The sequence below is a fragment of the Prunus mume genome, linkage group LG1, assembly GCF_029339155.1.
Source record: "Prunus mume cultivar Tortuosa linkage group LG1, ASM2933915v1, whole genome shotgun sequence".
Classification (NCBI taxonomy): Eukaryota; Viridiplantae; Streptophyta; class Magnoliopsida; order Rosales; family Rosaceae; genus Prunus; species Prunus mume.
Genome location: NC_142698.1, coordinates 12,843,546 through 12,862,008, shown reverse-complemented (window position 1 = coordinate 12,862,008; position 18,463 = coordinate 12,843,546). Strand labels below are relative to the sequence as shown.

The 18,463-nt window shown below is 37.4% G+C and overlaps 4 protein-coding genes across 5 annotated transcripts; 3 read left to right on the top strand and 1 right to left on the bottom strand.

The window, feature by feature from the left end:
- Positions 1 to 1,736: 1,736 nt before the first annotated feature.
- Positions 1,737 to 4,450, top strand: LOC103340468 (zinc finger CCCH domain-containing protein 11-like). Of its 2 annotated transcripts, none has more exons than XM_008243887.3 (8): positions 1,737 to 2,022; positions 2,349 to 2,433; positions 2,540 to 2,680; positions 2,806 to 2,894; positions 3,039 to 3,227; positions 3,352 to 3,482; positions 3,580 to 3,682; positions 3,974 to 4,450. In XM_008243887.3, the coding sequence occupies exons 1-8, from the start codon at positions 1,852 to 1,854 to the stop codon at positions 4,139 to 4,141; spliced, it is 1,077 nt and encodes a 358-aa protein (XP_008242109.2). In that variant the 5' UTR covers positions 1,737 to 1,851; the 3' UTR covers positions 4,142 to 4,450. The 2 variants fall into 2 exon arrangements, with proteins under 2 accessions (XP_008242109.2, XP_088900032.1); XM_089043906.1 differs by having other exon boundaries at positions 3,580 to 3,687; positions 3,979 to 4,283.
- Positions 4,451 to 8,087: 3,637 nt separating this feature from the next.
- On the bottom strand, positions 8,088 to 9,355 carry LOC103340477 (2,3-bisphosphoglycerate-independent phosphoglycerate mutase). Its single transcript, XM_008243899.3, has 2 exons — positions 9,070 to 9,355; positions 8,088 to 8,502 (listed from the first exon to the last, which is right to left on the bottom strand). Exons 1-2 carry the CDS (start codon positions 9,245 to 9,247, stop codon positions 8,219 to 8,221), a joined length of 462 nt encoding a protein of 153 aa, XP_008242121.1. The 5' UTR covers positions 9,248 to 9,355; the 3' UTR covers positions 8,088 to 8,218.
- Positions 9,356 to 11,967: 2,612 nt separating this feature from the next.
- On the top strand, positions 11,968 to 15,629 carry LCL1 (LHY/CCA1-like 1). Its single transcript, XM_008243909.2, has 9 exons — positions 11,968 to 12,262; positions 12,606 to 12,663; positions 12,759 to 12,882; positions 12,975 to 13,133; positions 13,244 to 13,369; positions 13,471 to 13,580; positions 14,199 to 14,258; positions 14,742 to 14,859; positions 15,003 to 15,629. The coding sequence occupies exons 1-8, from the start codon at positions 12,105 to 12,107 to the stop codon at positions 14,829 to 14,831; spliced, it is 885 nt and encodes a 294-aa protein (XP_008242131.2). The 5' UTR covers positions 11,968 to 12,104; the 3' UTR covers positions 14,832 to 14,859; positions 15,003 to 15,629.
- A 440-nt stretch (positions 15,630 to 16,069) lies between these two features.
- Positions 16,070 to 18,463, top strand: LOC103340499 (large ribosomal subunit protein uL4). Its single transcript, XM_008243921.2, has 2 exons — positions 16,070 to 17,240; positions 18,080 to 18,463. Exons 1-2 carry the CDS (start codon positions 16,128 to 16,130, stop codon positions 18,191 to 18,193), a joined length of 1,227 nt encoding a protein of 408 aa, XP_008242143.2. The 5' UTR covers positions 16,070 to 16,127; the 3' UTR covers positions 18,194 to 18,463.

The window sequence follows — 18,463 nt, the reverse complement described above, 5'->3', positions numbered from 1 at the left end:
TCACTTCCCATGTTGAAGAATATGAGTTTCACATTGGAAACTTGACTAAATAAAATACAATATATAATGAATGGTTTCATTACTAAAATCACTGAAGCTTTTTGTGATAAAACCTCACACCTATGGGCTTTATCGGTGGTTAAGTTGGTGACAATATCAGTGTTGTTAGTAGTGGGCCAATGACCCGTTTCTCTGAATTTAACATCCCACACCAAAACTCTATACAAATTTCTCTCCTCATATCTCATGTGAATAGTTGTTGCCATGACAATTGATGGAAACACCACAACCTTTTGCAAGGGCAACCACTATTCATGTGAATAGTGGCTTCCCTAACCACCCCTTGCCATGGCAAAGAGCAAATGAGTGGAATTGCTCTAAATAAACATTCACTTACATGAATACATGGGCGAGTTATCCACGTAATTGTATTATAGTACATATACATATACCATATACATGTATGTGAGTTATATATATTGTGAAAAGTGTTGGAGTGTGTATACAAGCGAATCAAAGGCTGAAGTATTTTTTATTAGGAGTAATGCTACACTTACCACATTTCTATACCACATGATGTGGCATGTCCATATTATATGACACATCAATTAAATCAATGAAGTGTATTTTAATTAAGACAATTAGAAAAACAAATACTAGAATAAATCATAAAAGAAAAGAAAATATTAAATAATTTTAATTGACGTGGTTGTCCACCTCAGCTGCCACATCAGATGGTATAGGGATGTGATATACAAATGTTGTAAGAGTAGCATTATTCTTTTTATTAGTTATGGGAAAAAGTAAGGGTTGAAGTTGGTGACCGTTGAGTCATAGCTTTTCTATTTATGGTTATTCACTATTTCATGTAAGTAACCCTTCATTGTCGTGTACATATACATTTACAATCTTTGAGATAATGACATAATTGAGATATTGGAGGAAACTAAAATGTTATCGCTATAAATTCATTTGAACACGTATACATGTTTGAGTGACATGTTAGTATATAGTTTCATAATTTAATGCAATGGTAGAGTGCAATGAAAGGAAGGTTAACCGAGGTTGTAGGTCTTTTCTTAATGTGTAATTCTACAACCATCAATATTAATGACGCTTAATTTTTGTTTTGAAAGTCATATATAAATATAATAGATTAAGCAATTTGTTTTGTTGTTTAATAAATACACATAACAAGCTAAACAATGGTAAACAATTTTTGACCTCTTCGTTGTGCTTATAATTACGTTGGTACTTTTATTCAGCTTGCATATTATGCTACATTATATAGATATGTTTTGGAGGTCCAATTCCTCTACAATTTTTTGAGAATTTTTACACGTTAATCCTTTAGGGTCAAAATTCCGAATTTTCTGAAACTCATGACATTAATCCAGAAAGAGTGAAATAATAGCTTTGATCAACATATTGCAATGGTCCGATCCCTCTATTTCAAATAAAAATAGTGCTAAAATCAGTCGCTCATGCAAATCCCGAAAAGAAAACGTTATTTGGTATGTTATAGTGAAGAAACGACTCGTAGTTTATTTCCCCTCAATGTCAATAGACCAACATTTTTCGCGCGTAACTACCACGTGGCGCCAATTTGGCGAAAAGCGGGAGAATTACACAAGGGTAGACCCACCAGCTCCACAATAAGCCTGCACGTCGAGTACTTCCAGGGGTAAATCAGGAAATACACATAAGGGTAAGCTTCTGGACCGTCTCGTCCAAATTCCTTAACCAGATTACCAGACCGGTGTCAGCGACATCATTTCGGAATCGGACGGAGGAGATCAACAAAAAGGTTTTCCGAAATTTCGGAAGCGAAATATTTGATGCCGATGAGAGATGCCGCCGAAGCAGCAATCGAAGGCCGATTTGGCGAAGAAGCAGAAGATCGTAGAGGACAAGACCTTCGGGCTCAAGAACAAGAACAAGAGCAAGAATGTCCAGAAGTACGTTCAGACCCTCAAGCAGTCCGTCCAGCCCCAATCCGATCCTTCTAAGACCGCTGCTAAGGTCCCATGTCTCCATCTTTTCTTTCGTTGATCAATATTTATTCGCTTGATTGGCTGATTAACTTGATTTATTTTTCAAATTTTTTAAGGGAAAAAAAAAGAAACTTGATTTTGTTTTTCTTGTTTTGATCATTACAAGGAAAATTTAGTTAAGAATTAGAAAATAGAATTTGGATTCAGCATCAAAATTTAGAATTTTCATGGTCATGATAAATTTTTCATCTTACATAGATGAGTTTGAGACTTTGGCTTCTTTTAAATGGTAAAGTATCTATTTTGCTTCATAAATGAGAGAAATTTTGTTTGTGAGACGTGTATTATTTACAGAAAAAGAAGGAGGAAGAGAAGGCTAAGGACAAGGAACTGAATGAATTATTTAAGGTTGCTGTTAGTCAACCAAAAGTACCAGTTGGTAAGTGATTGTGTTCCCTTTTTAGTGACCAATTGATTGACGTTTTTGATGCGTATGTCCTGTTGAAACTTAGATATGATATAATGCTTAATGGGTATGTGTTTAGGTGTTGATCCCAAGTCTATACTATGCGAGTTTTATAAAGCGGGGCAGTGTGCAAAAGGTTTCAAGTGCAAGTTCTCCCATGATTTGAATGTTCAGAGGAAAGGAGAAAAGATTGACATTTACAGTGATAAACGTGATCATGGTACAGTGCAGGAATTCTACTTTACAGTGGTGCTTGATTTATAATTCTTTTTTTTTTTCTCTTCTTTTTGTTTGTTTTGTTTCTGAGTTTTATTTTTTTATTTTTTTTTTATTTTTATATATAAGACACGATGGAGGAATGGGATCAAGAGACTTTGGAGAAGGTGGTGGAATCAAAGAAAAATGAATACCAGCAGAACAAACCGACTGATATTGTAAGTTATCTCCAGGGCAGTCTGTACAATATGCTTTCAAATTCTCAGCTTCATACATGCTTATTGAATATAGACGTTCGAACCATCAATGTGCTTGGTAGACTTCTAAATGAATTTTTGTTTTGTTTTTGGATATATGTGCAGGTTTGTAAATATTTTCTGGAAGCAGTGGAGAAGAAACAATATGGTTGGTTTTGGGTCTGCCCCAATGGTGGTAAAAATTGCCATTACAGACATTCTCTTCCTCCAGGATATGTTTTAAAGTCTCAGATGAAGGCTCTATTAGAGGAAGAGGCTGAAAAAATACCAATTGAGGAGGAGATCGAAAATCAGGTTATTTGAACAAGCCTTTACGTCAAGTCATAGCGTTTACATTTTGATTGTCTGAAGGAATTGGGGTTTGTCATTGGTATCTTCCTTATATTTTTCACCTAACCAATTAGCTGTTTGGTTTTAGCGTGCTAAAGTGACGACTTCAACTCCTATGACTACTGAGTTGTTCATGCAATGGAAGAAGAAAAAGATGGCAGAAAGAGATGCCGGTTTGGAGGCACAAATGGCAGAGCGGGCTAAAAATGACCGTATGAGGTGTGTTCTCTTTCCCACGTTCTCCAATATGTGTTCACCCCGACCAGTTACTAACTTTTTGGATATTGTTTACTGATTGTGTGTCCCTCCCTTGCAGTGGCCGTGAGCTATTTTTGTCAGATTCTAGCATATTTGTGGACGATGTTGAGGCACATGAGAAGTACCAAAGAGATCAAGAACCTCCAGTTGCTGAACAGAAGGTTAGGTTTATTTTCTAATTTTTATGGTGATGAACAGATGGTTAGTTTTCACTTATTAGTTGTCACCCTCTTTTTTTCCCCATCTCATAAATGCATAACTGGATGTAGTGTTATAAGATAGAAGTGCTTGTGCCTGCTAAAGCTAAAGATTACTGTTTCTATGTTATTGTCCATGAATGCCTGTGAGGAGTTCAGGTTGCTTTTCCATGGCATGCTAATATGTGACTAGTACTGAACTGAGTGGACTATATGTTAATTGTTTCACTCGTATTTTATTTGGTTCAACTTCAGATCAGTGCCAATTCTAACGGAGATAGGCCAAGTGACTCAGCAACTGCTGGCGGTGGTGCCAAAGTTACCAATGATGATGATGATGACGAACTGGACATAGATGAGTTAAACGAGTTAGAAGCAAGCTTATCTAAGGTAACAATTCAGGAGCCGGACACTGCTGCTTAATCGAAGAGAGGCAATCTAAAGTCTGCATCCATTTTTTAGTGGACTCGGTGTTATGGACTGTAAACTTATGGCCCCCTCAATGATGGCAACCTCTCTGATGTTGCCCAAAAAGTTATAAAGTTCACCCATAATTGATCATACTGTCCTTACGGATCATTAGGTGCTTTTGTGTAATATCTACTTTTCCATGGAGGATTGTCCCATACTCGAGGACATAAAAATAATCGTTGCCTTGTAATTTACCTGAGCATCATAGGATGCAAGTGATGTCTCCTTTCAGTTTATGCTATTTTAGTTAACGATGTCAAAGCATGTGAGCAACGTTTCACTTGAGATTATGCTAGTCAAGTGCTAGGTCTTGTGCTGCCAGATGCTTGGTACTAATCTCCCTTATGGGGTGATATGGTTGCTTGTTCGGCTTCATTTGGTCTCAACAACCAAGAATGCGGGCGAGTGAATCATAAAGTTCATAAAGTTGCACCACTCGATCCACCATGACGGATTAATCCTCTTGGACGTGAATTACATGTTACTTTGAGAGGTTATAAGTTCTGCTATAAACAGCTCAACAACCAAGAACGCAGGCGAGTGAATCATAAAGTTCATAAAGTTTCACCACCCGATCCACCATGACAGATTAATCCTCTCGGACGTGAAGTACATGTTACTTTGAGAGGTTATAAGTTTTGCTATAAACAGATGAGTCTTAACTCCAATGGTAGAAAACTTACTCTTGCATCCTCTCGGACGTGGAGTACATGTTACTTTGAGAGGTTATAAGTTTTTCTATAAAAACAGATGAGTCTTAACTCCAATGGTAGGAACTTACTCTTGCGTCCACGGCAAGGGTTGGACTTTCACCCTCGGCGCTCTCTAAACTCTCATCCTCCTTTGAGCAAATAAAGAGAGACAAAATCAAGCATCTGTTATGTGGTTCCACAAGTACCACAAAGATTAAGCAATCAGCATTTCGTGTCGGCTAAAGTGACCAACAAAGGGATATATAAATCCAAATAACCGTGTGAAATGATGTGTAAATCCAAACGACCCTGCCTAACATAAAGGTTCCATAGCCATTAAGGGAACCAACACACATCTCTCACTCTTTTGTGTTCCATCAGAGCCTAACATGTCGCATCGAATGTGGGGCAAAGACAGCTTTGAAAAATCCAACAATTAATATGATAATAAATTACCAAGATACTTGTTAAGTGCATAATCATTTTGTTTTTGAACACTAGCATGGACATATTGATATAAGCCCTGCATCAGCGGCATGACGCCATGAAAATGTGAAACAGAGAGCTTTATTGGGTTCATGAACCTTCTGAGGGGGGAGAGGGAGGGGGGATTAATGATCATTTGAAGGACCAATTTACACGTGTTCATTTTCTAACATTGCAGAATTAAAACAGCCATCTGAATAACTGGTGGCTTAATATTATTCCATCTTCACGCAAGATTGATACAATAAGCAAAACCAGGGTATAATGAAGGAAACAGATTCGATAAACTAAAATATGGCATGTTTACTTACTTGGAATCGGTATTGGAATTTTTCTAATTCCCTAACTTCATATGTGTTTGCTAACGCATATACACGGGTATTAGAATTTTTCGAATTCATGGTTGCTTGGGGAAGTAATTGATCCCATACTCATTCTCTCTTTCCTATCCCCTATTCATGACTTCCCCGATTCATAATTTCTCAATGTATTCCCTTGCGTGTAAGGATGTCAATAATCAAACAATGACAAGGATATTTTTAATATGTCAAATAATAATAATAATAATAATATCTATGATATCTGCATCATTGTCGTATCGGATTGAATTATAACAGTTACGAGATTTACAAACATTCTGGGTTTAGGTCAAGAAAACAATTAAAGAAAAGATTGATGTGCTGCATGAAATTTTAAGCAAGCTCAAAAGTAGGTAAACCTGCAAAGACATTTCTGGTAAAGCCAACAATATGAGCTGAGCTCCATAGGTAAGCAACAGGGTAAGCAGTAGTTTGAACTTTGAACTCCTCAACTCATGCAGAAAACAAAGAGTTGATCGTGACCGATTTCTTGTTGTACAATCTTCTTATAAGAAGGACATGTAATAAAATTTGAAAAGAGTGAGAAGAAAAAGAAAAGTTTATTATGATAGGATCAGTACATCAAATGAAAAGCAAACCCCGTTAGACACGCCTCATACATTTTTAACAGAAGGGCATGTGCTACTCTCCATAGGTATATATATAAAATAGAAGGTTAGATGAAGGAGTTGAGAGGCAATATTGGAGAGATGGATGAGGCTTGTGGAACTTGCTTCCATTGCAGCTAAAGACATCAATGCTGATATGAACTACAAGCGGTTTGATCGCTATTTCTCGGGCTGCATAGGTGCCTGCGCTTCCTGCGTTGCCACCTTTCTATGGCGGCTCAGCCCTCTCCCAACTCTTGAAGCTACTCCAACCAACAACTTGACAAAACTGGATATTATCTTAACTTTGATCTGGCCTCTCTTTGGAGGAAGCCTGGCCTTGCTTGTGTTTGAAGGCTTGGCTTGTTCAATAGGGAGAGCCATTTGTTTTGGAATATGAGGAAGAATACAATAACTGAAAGAGCCAATGTTTTGTTTCCAAGTACAAAGAAAATGGGAATGAGACAGCTTTTTATAATGTTGAAGTGGATAGAGTGAGTGCTGAAGGAGAGGCTGCTAAGGCATTATTTATCTATTATTGTGAGTTCAAAACGCATGCATGATTAGACAATGCACTATTTTACAAGATTAATTTAAATTCCATTTAGTATTTTAATCTCAAATTTTCATAATTAAATATAGAGATTGCTTCCAAAAGTGAATCTCAAACTCAGTCAAGCTCAATTCCCCCACAAAAATTAGTGACATGTCACTCAAAATCTGATGTCAACTACTGCAAAACTTTCAAATGATGATGTGTTGCTTGCTCTGTTTTAATTGGGTTAATCATGTTCACATTCTCCACAAATACACAAAAGAAGATAGAAAAGCTAGTTAAAATATAGTGCTTATGTTATCCTTTTTAAGCTTCTAGGTCCAATCCAAGATTACAAAGTCAAGCAAGGAAAACAGGAAAATAATAAATTAGATGAGATAAAAGACTGGCTAAAAGATTCAAAGCCAAGGATTCAGTCAAGTCCATGGTCTTCAAATGACCAGGCAAGCAATAAAAAAAAAATATTGAACATAAATCTTTGTGGCTAAGTCTGGACCTGAAATCTCCACTGTCCCCTTTGAAAAGGACTTGAAAAAGCTTTGCTGGTGCAAGGAGCAGACAAGCCTTAACAGATGTCCTCTTCTGGTGAAGGGGCCACAAAAAAGTGGGAGCATAAGCATGGAGATCAAACATGTAGAATAACTACACTAGGTTTTGCTTAGGCTACAAAACTTAATGGCAAACTTGTTGATGACTTATGGGGTTTTCTGGTTCTCTCATTTTAAGCTGAATATAGACATAATAATTATCCACAATGGCAAAGGCTTATGATAAACACCAACAGTTGGGTTTTCTGATTGTTGCATATGATAGAAGTGGGTTATAAGTTGTGATCCTACATGCATGTGTTTGTTGCTTTTGTTTGTCTGTCTGCTTTTTCTTCTTCTTTAGAGGACTGTAGTTCGGCACTATAAACAATTATCAGTTACTTTGAAAGAATGGAGAAGCATATTTTGATGTAATCTTGACCTTAAATTCCTTTGAATTGGACATATCAAGGGCAATCTGATTCTTAGGGCCCGTTTGGAAGTGATTCTGGGAGGGCAAGAATATGGGGAGAAGAAGTTATTATTGGCCTATCTAGAATCGCTCTTCAAACGAGCCCTTATAATAGACATCAATGTTGTACAGGAATGTTTCTGTTCTCTGCAAATGAAAAATTAACGATGCTTGGGATGGATAGGAATTAACAACAACTGGATAAACAAGAACTTGCATTTATTTATAACAAGTCACATTGTTAGAATTTCATCCCAGCAGCAATTTCCTCACAAATGCCATCATATATTTACAACATTTGAGCCCTGTGTTTGGTTGGAGTTTTGAAATCACTTAACTGGTGCAATAATGGTATAAACCAAAAGGAAGGTGACAATGACAATAGCCCCTGCAAGAGTGAACCTGGGGCTAGTCCATAACATGAGGTTGGACCTCTCTGTCCTCTTGATTGGATCAACCTCCTCAGATGGTGGGTAATTAGAACGAGTAGGGTTCCAGGTCACATACTTGTTTGGAGAGAACTGTGAGAAGAAGCTCTTCTTCTTCTTCTTCGTTTTCCCTTGCTTTCTGATATTTGACCAGGCCTTGTCCCAATCTGTTGAGAATTTATCACCTGAGGTGTATGTTGATCAACATTGAACTATATGGTGAGTTTAATCATTAGACACACCTAAATAACCTCCATCCGTACTTGTTCAAACAACGGGAGATGATGAGTGATTCAAACTTTTTCTAGTATTGGAAAAAAGAAACAAAGAGCATTATACATAGGAAAAGTTTTAAGGTGAGACGGTCATATATGTCCTCTGTTTCACATTTACCCATCACGTGCTGCTTTCAAGCGATGGGTAAATGCGAAACTTTCTCGAGTTAAACCCTCCCTCCTTTAATCACCTTGTAAAATTACTTGGTAAGACATAACATCTCACTACCATTATGCATGAATGAAACCTTCAAGATTGAAATTCACTAAAATTCACTAATAACCTTAATTAAAACTGGTAAACACCAACTCATCCAATCCAAGTGCCAAATGATGACCAACCAAAACTTGGTGGGAAATCCAAAACAATTAGAAGCACATCATCATAGATGAAGCTCAATTTTACATCCAAACACTAACATTAAAAAATAATAATAATTAAGAAAAAAAAAACAATTTAATTAGTTAGAAACGTACCATTGGAGTCACCGTTTTGTTGGGGCTCTTGAGAGTCCCTTCTTGAACAGAAAGGTTTCAGTGGCGAGTAACAAGAAGAAGAAGAAGATGATGATGATGATGAAGAAGAGTTATGTTTTCGAGTGGTCCAGAAATAACGTGAGGATGTTAAGCTTCCTGTTCGAGCTTGAATATCCATTTGCACATCCCAAACCCAAACCAAAGAATATTCCAATCCAAAGTAATCCCGTGCTAGCTACTGCTGATGATCTCGTGGCGCTAACATTTCCGTACGGTCTTATCACACTGGGAGATTGCCCAGCCTCTAATTCTCCATCGCCTTCTCTCACTTTGACACGTGTCCCAATGTTACCTGGCTTTCAAATTTTCTTTATATATATATATATGGACACTGCTTCTCTCCTTACATTACATCAAAAGCGACATTCCTACTTTATGCAAATCAAAGTTTGACACATATGCAAAAATAATTCATCAAAAACACAAAAATAAGCATCTCAGCACACGTGTCAAACTCTGATTAATAGAAAAATAAGAGTTCGTACTTCCATGGAAGGAGACAAGTACTTTCCTTTAAATATTTATTTAGCTTGTTTTTTTTTTCCTTTTGTTTTCTCGAATAAAAGATAAATGAAACTATATAGATGTTTCAAATATTTTTTTGAAAAAAAAAATACAAATAGCACACATTGGCAGACTTCCAACCCTTGATAGTAAGTGAAGTCTGTCGGTGCATTGTGAGCTCACTTGCATCAACGTGGTAAGTTGTCCCAAAAACTCTTCTAATATTGTTTTAACATAACTATCATTCAATGCTAAGACACATGAGATTTTTTACTATCATTAACTATACATAATTCAATAATTGTTTGACATTTTCATGATAAATAATAATTATATATCTATTTCTCTCATCATATGATTAGTCACGTAAAATTGATGCCAGTGACAAAAGTTGTTTTCATTCCGATAGAAGAATAACACTTTCGTGTGGATGTTTCATTTTCAATCTTACTATTTTCCTATTGTGATAAATATAAATGGTTTTTGGGCTATAGTTAACCCAAAAAAAAAACTGTGAGGTGTGGTGAGTAAAGCAAATTGGAAAATACTTTTTTCATTTCACTAATCAAACTACTCAGTTTGTAGATACCAGTCTATTCTTGAGAGCTGCTTAACAATAACTAACTCAATACAGCTGGACTAACTAATTAACTAACTAACTAACTGCCATGTCATCAATTCGTACCAGCGATGAATTAGCCAATGTCTGCCAGCCGTTGATCATCTGAAGCTTTGATCAAGTTATTAACTGATGCAGAGGAAATTTTATTTTTTTAATTATTCTATATATGGGTGAGAAGGGATTTTCAAAAAAGATCGAACAGTCGGCAACTGGTGAGTGTAAGTTGTACCAGATGACGTGGCGCGTCTGTCCCCACCGGAGACTCTGTACGCGCATCATACTAGTGGACAAGAGAGAGTTGCATGTACGCTGTAGCATCACCGAGAAATCGGTAGTGGGACCCATCATTTGAGGCCAACCATAGAATTCATCCACGCCATGGGTTGCCGGATTCTCTGCGTCGCACCCCATAATCATTCAATGAGCCTGCAAGTGTCTTACGCATGTTCACTGTATACTCTTTGAAATAAACGATGCAATTTTTTTTACCTCACATGTTTCACCATTCATGTATCTTTAAAAAAGACCCTATCTTTTAGCCTCCGTAGCAGCATGAGAGAAAATCTTAGATTTAACTGATTCTGTACAATCAATTTTTTTTTTTTTAACGTACAATCGTGTTTTATCATAATTGTATACAACTGATGATATGAAATTTTTTTTCCAATAAATACAACATATACCAAGTTTACAAACAAAACCCTTTAATTCATAGGGGCTTCTTAATAAACCACTAGCATTAGTTAATCCTTCGAAGGAAATTGGTGTAGCTCTCATCGATATTCAATTTATGCCATCTAATAAGGGAAGGCGACTGATGTAGTTGGATGAAGTCACAAAGTGTGTAAAAGAGAGCTTATTTTTCTAAAAATGCTTGTAATTTTCTTGTGATTTCACATCTTATTTGTCAAATAATACAAGAGTTCTCTAAATTTTTTTAATACAAATCGATGTATATACAATAATATACGAGCTCTAATGCATTTTTTCTTGCAAGTCAGTTTTGTAAAGTCAAATTCTACCCAAGGTTTTTATAATTTGGTACAAGAGCAAGATATCATACAAGTATGAGATTGAGCTTATTATATAGTGTGACTTCATAATTGTTATAATTGGCGATGTAACTTGAGAAGAATTAGCATTCGTAAGCGGAATGTGTAAAGTCACTCCCTTAACGATAGATATGAATAATTTTCAACTTTCTCATACAAATTTTGAAACATATGGTACATTATTTAATATTATACTACTGATTAATATTTTTTCATTGAAATAAAATCCCTTGGAGAGATGGATCCAAGCTAATCATTTAACATTTGTTAACGGAGTCTAGTCAAGTGAAAGCCATGACTTGTAAACCATTAATTTCGAACTCTGATGAGACTCATGGCATTTTAATAGAATGCATGTGTGATAAAACCATTGCCCTTTTTCAACTTTGGCCACACAAACCAAAACAAAAAAAAAGAGTCATCAAGCATTCCAAAATTAACACGTGTAAGTAATAGAGCACTTGGATTGGGGTTCCTTGCGCCCGCGCAAATTAAAGACCAACGAAACAGCAGCATCTGCAAGTCTCAAATAATTGCTCTACATTTGTCCGCACAGTAAAACTGTTCTCACGAGGGAAAAACGAAGACGCGGGACGATTAGATCGGCGTAGTGGGAAATACTGGTGGCCAAATAATTGGGCGGCCTCAATTCACCTACAAGCCACCACCTCGCATTTCCCAACACACACACACAGAAACCCCAACCTGCCACAGAAACGCAGACACCTCTCTCTCTCTTCCCTCTCTCGCCAACTCTCATTCATTCATTCAGTGAGTCTTATGCTTCCCAAAGCCACATGAACTCCACTTCTTCCAACAACCCCCAATCAATGGGAGCAGCCTCAACGCCCTCAGACGGGTCGGGCAAGAAGGTCCGCAAGCCCTACACCATCACCAAGTCCAGAGAGAGCTGGACCGACGAAGAGCACGACAAGTTCCTCGAAGCTCTTCAACTGTCAGTTCACTTTTTATTTTGTTTGTTTCCTTTGCTTATTACTTTCCATTCTATTTGAAGTAGCTGATGAATTTGGTTGATTGCTTGTTGGGTTTTCGTTGCTTTTTGTGTAGCTTTTTGTGTGGCCTGTTTTCACTTATGATTTTCTCTTTTGGGTTCTGGGTTTCATTTGGAATTTTTCAAGTTTGTAACTTTAATATTAGTCACTTACAGGTGATGATCATGTCTGAGAATTGTGACTTGAGTGATGCAATGTGAAAAGTGTGGGAAAATTTAGTGTCTTGTAAGTTACTAACAGTAGATTTTGGTACTGGTGGATTTTGAAGTTTTGTGGGATTTTCAGGTTTGACCGTGACTGGAAGAAAATTGAAGATTTTGTGGGTTCAAAAACGGTTATTCAGGTATGAAGCAAGCAATTCTGCTTTGTGGATTGAAATTGGTATGGTTTTGGGGACCGTTTTAGATTTGAGAGGTTTTAAGAATTGGGGTTTTGCAGATTCGAAGTCATGCTCAGAAATACTTCTTGAAAGTTCAAAAGAGCGGGACAACAGCTCATGTGCCTCCTCCGCGGCCAAAGCGCAAGGCTGCTCATCCTTACCCACAAAAGGCCTCCAAAAATGGTTCTCACATGTTAAAGATAGTGGCATTGTGTCTTTCTAAAGCTTAAAACTTAATTGTTGTCATCCTTAATTATTCAATATCGGATTGGCAGTTTTAGTTCCGTTGCAAGCATCCATTGCGTATCCTTCTTCGATGAATGCCATTGCATCTACCTATTCTCCTTGGGATGAAACTTCCATTATGATAAATCCTGCATCAAACCAAATTCTGTTGTCACATGAAGAATTTACAAGTTTTCAAGGAACTGAAGGTATGTATACTTTCTCTTTTTTTATTTGTTTTGCTTGATATACTTGTGTTCAAATAGTTTTGTTGAGAACTTTCCAGCACTTATTATGGGGTACGGCGTTACTGATTCAGCTGATATTAGATCAAAGGGGCTAGCAAGGATTAACAAATGCAGTCTAAGCGAAATCGAAAGCTCAAGTAGAACCCTACCAAGTTCTGAGATACCAGAGCAAGGGATACAAGCTCCTTTGCTTCATGGTAATCCTCAAATCATAATTTTTTTACTATATCTGCCATCGACTTGAATTTCAAGAAAGTTTCCGGTGGGCTATTTTCATACATATTCCAATATTTTGCAGGTATTCCTGATTTTTCTGAAGTTTATAGCTTCATTGGGAGTGTTTTTGATCCAGACTCAAAAGGCCATGCTCAGAAACTCAGGGAGATGGATCCCATCAATTTTGAAACTGTGAGTTGAATAAAACCACATCACTTTCAATGATTTATTCTTGCTATTTTCTAATAATGCCTGAAGTTGTGTAAGATTTGCCTGTCTATCCTTTTTGGAGATCCAATGTAAATGTCATCAGAGAGCTAAGAACCCTGTACTATGGTGGTTTTTGGCCAAAAACTATTTTGAGCAGAGTCCATAGATCAGTGCTCTAGTCTAGACTTTTCCAGATACTCAACATGAGTGCGTGTTCCCTCTGCAAAGACTTAACTTGTTATGACCTGGCATAACAAGTAGCACCCTTTTTTTCCCTGTAGGCTCCTGTCTATTAGTTCTAGAGATAATATTTACTTGTCAATGTCATCAGATGACCCTGTATTATGGTGGTTTTTGGTAAAAGTCTATTTTGAACAAAGTCCACAGATAGGGTTGGATTTTGCTACAACATCCCCCCTCTTTTTCTCTCTCCTCCCTCTCTCTGCAGAGGCTTAACGTGTTATGAGTTGAGGCTTTACAAAACAAATATGTGCCTGATAATAATTACTACAAATCAAGGTGAAATGAGATATGTGCTTGTAATTAGTTGTAAATATTGAGAGGTGATGTGCCAGTAGTAATATTTGGTTATTTCTGCAGGTTTTGTTGTTGATGAGAAATCTCAGTATCAACTTGTCTAGTCCAGACTTTGAACCAATTGTGAGTATTACTAGTATTACTATTTCGTGTTATTATACTTGTAATTGTGTCATGTAACTTTGCACATAGCTATATGTTTCTATTGTTTGTCAGAGACTATGTTATCCTTGTCAAGCCTGATACCCTTCTAGATTTTGGTATGAAAAACAATGTGGCGCTGATATATTGCTTTTCACAAAAATTGTACATATGACTTGCTATGGTAAACATAAGATGACTTTGAGTTGCTAATAAAATTAGAAGCTTCAGTATTACTTCATGTGAACTTCTTTATGAGATAACATGTTTTATCTTGAGAGTTCAATAGACTGTTAACATTCTCTCTTCAATCGCCCTGATGTTCTGACTTGTCACTTAGTTTGTGTTATTTCCTTAAGATTTTGAACTGGGTAACTAATGATTGATGACTTATTTGACTTCATCTTACATGTATATAACTTGGGATATTCTTTAATGTTGACTGGTTAATGTTGTTTGGTTCAGAGGGAAGTCCTAGTATCATATGATGTCAATACAAAAACAGTAGCTGCAGGAATTGTTACCACGGAGCTGAATAACGATCTGTCAAGTTGAACTTCTTAATACTTACAGTTGCTGACTGGTACATGTCTTCCATTTCTTTTATCTTATACTAATGTACCGTTGCTCGATTTTTGGCCATTTTTACCTTGTGAGTATGATCTCTTCACAACCAAAAAAATATATATATAGTGACATTTAGCTTGAAATTTCCCCATCAATTAGGTATTGTTTTGGAGCGAAAATAGCGGTTCTAGTTCTAGAACGGCATGCCGAATCCAATCTCAGGGATGTAGTTCTGCAGCCACAACCAGGACAGTGTTAGGAGGATATGCTGAATAGAAGAAAATTTTCAGTTGTTTATCAAAGCTCTGGAAAGGTTTTAAATTGTAATAGTAGTATGGTGGCCTGAATGTATGATTATCATATTCTGATTTTGCTCAGGCCTTCCATAGAAGTATGTATATCTTGTAAGATCTGTTTAGTTGTAGTTTTATCTTCTTTTTCAAATGTGTAGTCTGTACCATCAAACAAGTTTTAACTACGAGAATCTGAATTGATAGCGACCCAGAAAACAAAAAAGCTATATAGTTCTTTCCTGTCAAATGTCACATGTTATATGGTTCCTTCCGGCATTTAAAGAGTTCTTTTTCATGTGACTAAAGGAGTAAATGGAAGGAGATCAAAGCTTGCGTCTATTTTCGCATGAATAACATAAGCATTGACAGTTCGAAATACCTAGACGACTTCTGAACAGTTCCAATGCAAATTTGCCCCTTTTTTTTATCATTTGTAATGTGTAATTTCCGATAATGCATTATCTTAAAAACTCCTATAAAATTATGTTTGAAATTGTATTTTCAAAAAATTACTTTATTTCATTTTTGGGGAGCATGTGTTTTTCTTTCATGTAACACATAACTTTAGATAAATGCGCTTCACTCGAGCTAAAAACAGAGGCATATTTAAGTAAAGCCCAGATCCAGCTAAATGGTAAACATTTTAGCCCAATACCCTACAAATTGAAACATAAATATAAGTTTTTAATAAGGAAAATATTTTCTATAAAAGAAATTAATAAAAAAAATGTTTTATATTCTAGCTTTTTTTACCAACAAGCCACACACATAAGTTGAATTTTTAAACATTGTACAACAAAATTAAAATGAAGCAATGCAATATGAGCATAAAATTTTAAGGAGAAAAAAATAATTAAAAATGGCGCAAGTGAAACTGAAAACCCTACCTCCAAACATTTTAGGTATAAAAGCAACGCAACACTCATTTGCCCCAACCCTAAACCCTCACATCGCATTCCCCCCCTCCCATCTCACTCCCCCTCTCTCTAAAATGGCCGCCGCATCTGCAGCAGCTCGTCCCCTCGTCACCGTCCAAACCCTAGATGGCGACATGGCCACTGACCAGTCCCAAACCGTCGCCTTACCCGACGTCATGAAAGCGTCCATCCGCCCAGACATCGTCACCTTCGTCCACGCAAACATCTCAAAGAACAGCAGGCAACCCTACGCCGTTTCGAAGAAGGCCGGCCATCAGACCTCCGCCGAGTCTTGGGGTACCGGACGCGCCGTCTCACGTATCCCACGTGTCCCCGGCGGCGGGACCCACCGCGCTGGGCAGGGAGCATTCGGAAACATGTGCCGTGGTGGTCGCATGTTCGCTCCCACCAAGATCTGGCGCCGCTGGCACCGCAAGATCAACGTGAACCAGAAGCGATATGCCATCGTTTCGGCCATTGCAGCATCCGCCGTGCCCTCTCTGGTTTTGGCCAGGGGACACAAAATTGAGACCGTCCCGGAGCTTCCCTTGGTCGTCAGCGACTCCGCTGAGGGCGTTGAGAAGACCTCGGCGGCTCTGAAGCTTTTGAAGCAGATCGGGGCTTACGCTGACGCCGAAAAGGCCAAGGACAGCCACGCGATCCGACCCGGAAAGGGGAAGATGAGGAACCGGAGGTACATCAACCGCAAGGGCCCGCTCATTGTGTATGGAACTGAAGGGGCCAAGCTGGTGAAGGCCTTCAGGAACATTCCTGGCGTCGACATTATCAATGTCGAGAGGCTTAACCTGCTTAAGCTCGCTCCGGGTGGGCATCTGGGTCGTTTTGTCATCTGGACCAAATCGGCTTTTGAGAAGCTGGACTCGATTTACGGGTCATTTGATAAGGTTTCGGAGAAGAAGAATGGCTACGTGTTGCCCAGGTCGAAGATGGTGAATGCTGACTTGGCGAGGATTATCAACTCTGATGAAGTTCAGTCTGTGGTTAGGCCAATCAAGAAGGAGTTCAAGAGGGCGCCTCTGAAGAAAAACCCATTGAAGAATCTCAACACTCTTCTGAAGTTGAACCCTTACGCTAAAACTGCTAGGAGGATGGCTCTTTTGGCCGAAGAGCAGCGGGTGAAAGCTAAGAAGGAGAAGCTTGACAAAAAGAGAAAGCCCATTTCAAAGGTAATCGGTCCATATTACTTATGTGTTTATTTTATTTTATTATTATTATGGTTAATTAGTTCTGGTGATATGCTAGTTAATGATTGTTTATTTTGGTAGTCTGTTTTTGGATTTGAGATGATATTGCAGTATGATTGTTTTAAACCATTTCTCATCGAACATGTGTCCATTATGGTAAGCAGGTAATTTCATATGTGTATATAGTTTTCTAATCAGAGAATAACTCTCATTAATGTTCATGTAATTGTTTTATAAAGATGTCTAAGATGTGTGCTAGTGTCAGTAAGCTGTCTGTGAGCCGTCTGGTTCTTGCAACTCAAGAGGTTATCAGGGAAAATGACGTTCATTTTGCTTGCATGTGCTTCGATACCAAAGCTAAAATAATACTTATAATTGACCTTATAATTTGCAAATCAAATCCTATAAGGGTTGGAAGTGTAAATCATCAAATTCTTGGGGCATCCAGAGTTTTGGTGCATTTTCTTTGTGAATCAAATGTTATTTACTATTCTCTTTGTAGGCGAAAACATTTAGTATGGAAATTAATTGTTATTACGTGTTGACGATGTGGGTTCTTTATTGATTTAGATTGTTTCGGAAATGTTTGATCTATCATCTAATATATTATGATTTTTCATACTGTGTGAGGGTTCCTTCATATAGGAAATGGTTCCTTCCTGTAATACTGCTTTCAATCTGTTACACATACCATCCTCAATTTAAGTTGAGCATGTACAAGAATTCTGCATCTTGCCTAAAATTCTTTTGCTTCTTGTTTACTCTGTTACAAGATCTTGGGCACCAGTGCTAATATAAATGTTGAATTTCTTTTTATACAGGAGGAGGCATCTACTATCAAGGCCGCAGGAAAAGCTTGGTACAAAACTATGATCTCTGACAGTGATTACACAGAGTTCGAGAATTTCACAAAGTGGCTGGGTGTGTCCCAGTGATTTAATTTACTGCTTTGAAAATCTAAGACTGTTTTGTTAGTCTATTTTGTTGTGGTATTTATTTGTGTCTTTTGTTATTTTGGGTAATGGAGGAAAATGAGTATAATGAGCGAGAGAATTTCAAAGTGTGTTTCCTCTTTACCCTGTTAAAGATTTTCAATCACTGGCACTGGATTTATATTTGTAGCTTAGTTTGTCAACTTAGTTTCATGACAATGTTAGCTACTTTGGTTTGCAATACAAGCATAATTTTGTTTTGGATTCCTTTAA

Bases quoted from the DNA above. Each gene is read 5' to 3' on its own strand.
- LOC103340468 (XM_008243887.3), top strand. From the start codon at position 1,852: ATGCCGCCGAAGCAGCAATCGAAGGCCGATTTGGCGAAGAAGCAGAAG. The intron at 2,895-3,038 runs GTAAGTTATCTC...ATATATGTGCAG, and splicing joins AGAACAAACCGACTGATATT to GTTTGTAAATATTTTCTGGA. The intron at 3,683-3,973 runs GTTAGGTTTATT...GTTCAACTTCAG, and splicing joins CTCCAGTTGCTGAACAGAAG to ATCAGTGCCAATTCTAACGG.
- LOC103340477 (XM_008243899.3), bottom strand. From the start codon at position 9,247: ATGGATATTCAAGCTCGAACAGGAAGCTTAACATCCTCACGTTATTTC. The intron at 8,503-9,069 runs GTACGTTTCTAA...CATACACCTCAG, and splicing joins ACAAAACGGTGACTCCAATG to GTGATAAATTCTCAACAGAT.
- LCL1 (XM_008243909.2), top strand. From the start codon at position 12,105: ATGAACTCCACTTCTTCCAACAACCCCCAATCAATGGGAGCAGCCTCA. The intron at 12,263-12,605 runs GTCAGTTCACTT...TGGGATTTTCAG, and splicing joins TTCCTCGAAGCTCTTCAACT to GTTTGACCGTGACTGGAAGA. The intron at 13,581-14,198 runs GTGAGTTGAATA...TTATTTCTGCAG, and splicing joins ATCCCATCAATTTTGAAACT to GTTTTGTTGTTGATGAGAAA.
- LOC103340499 (XM_008243921.2), top strand. From the start codon at position 16,128: ATGGCCGCCGCATCTGCAGCAGCTCGTCCCCTCGTCACCGTCCAAACC. The intron at 17,241-18,079 runs GTAATCGGTCCA...CTTTTTATACAG, and splicing joins AGAGAAAGCCCATTTCAAAG to GAGGAGGCATCTACTATCAA.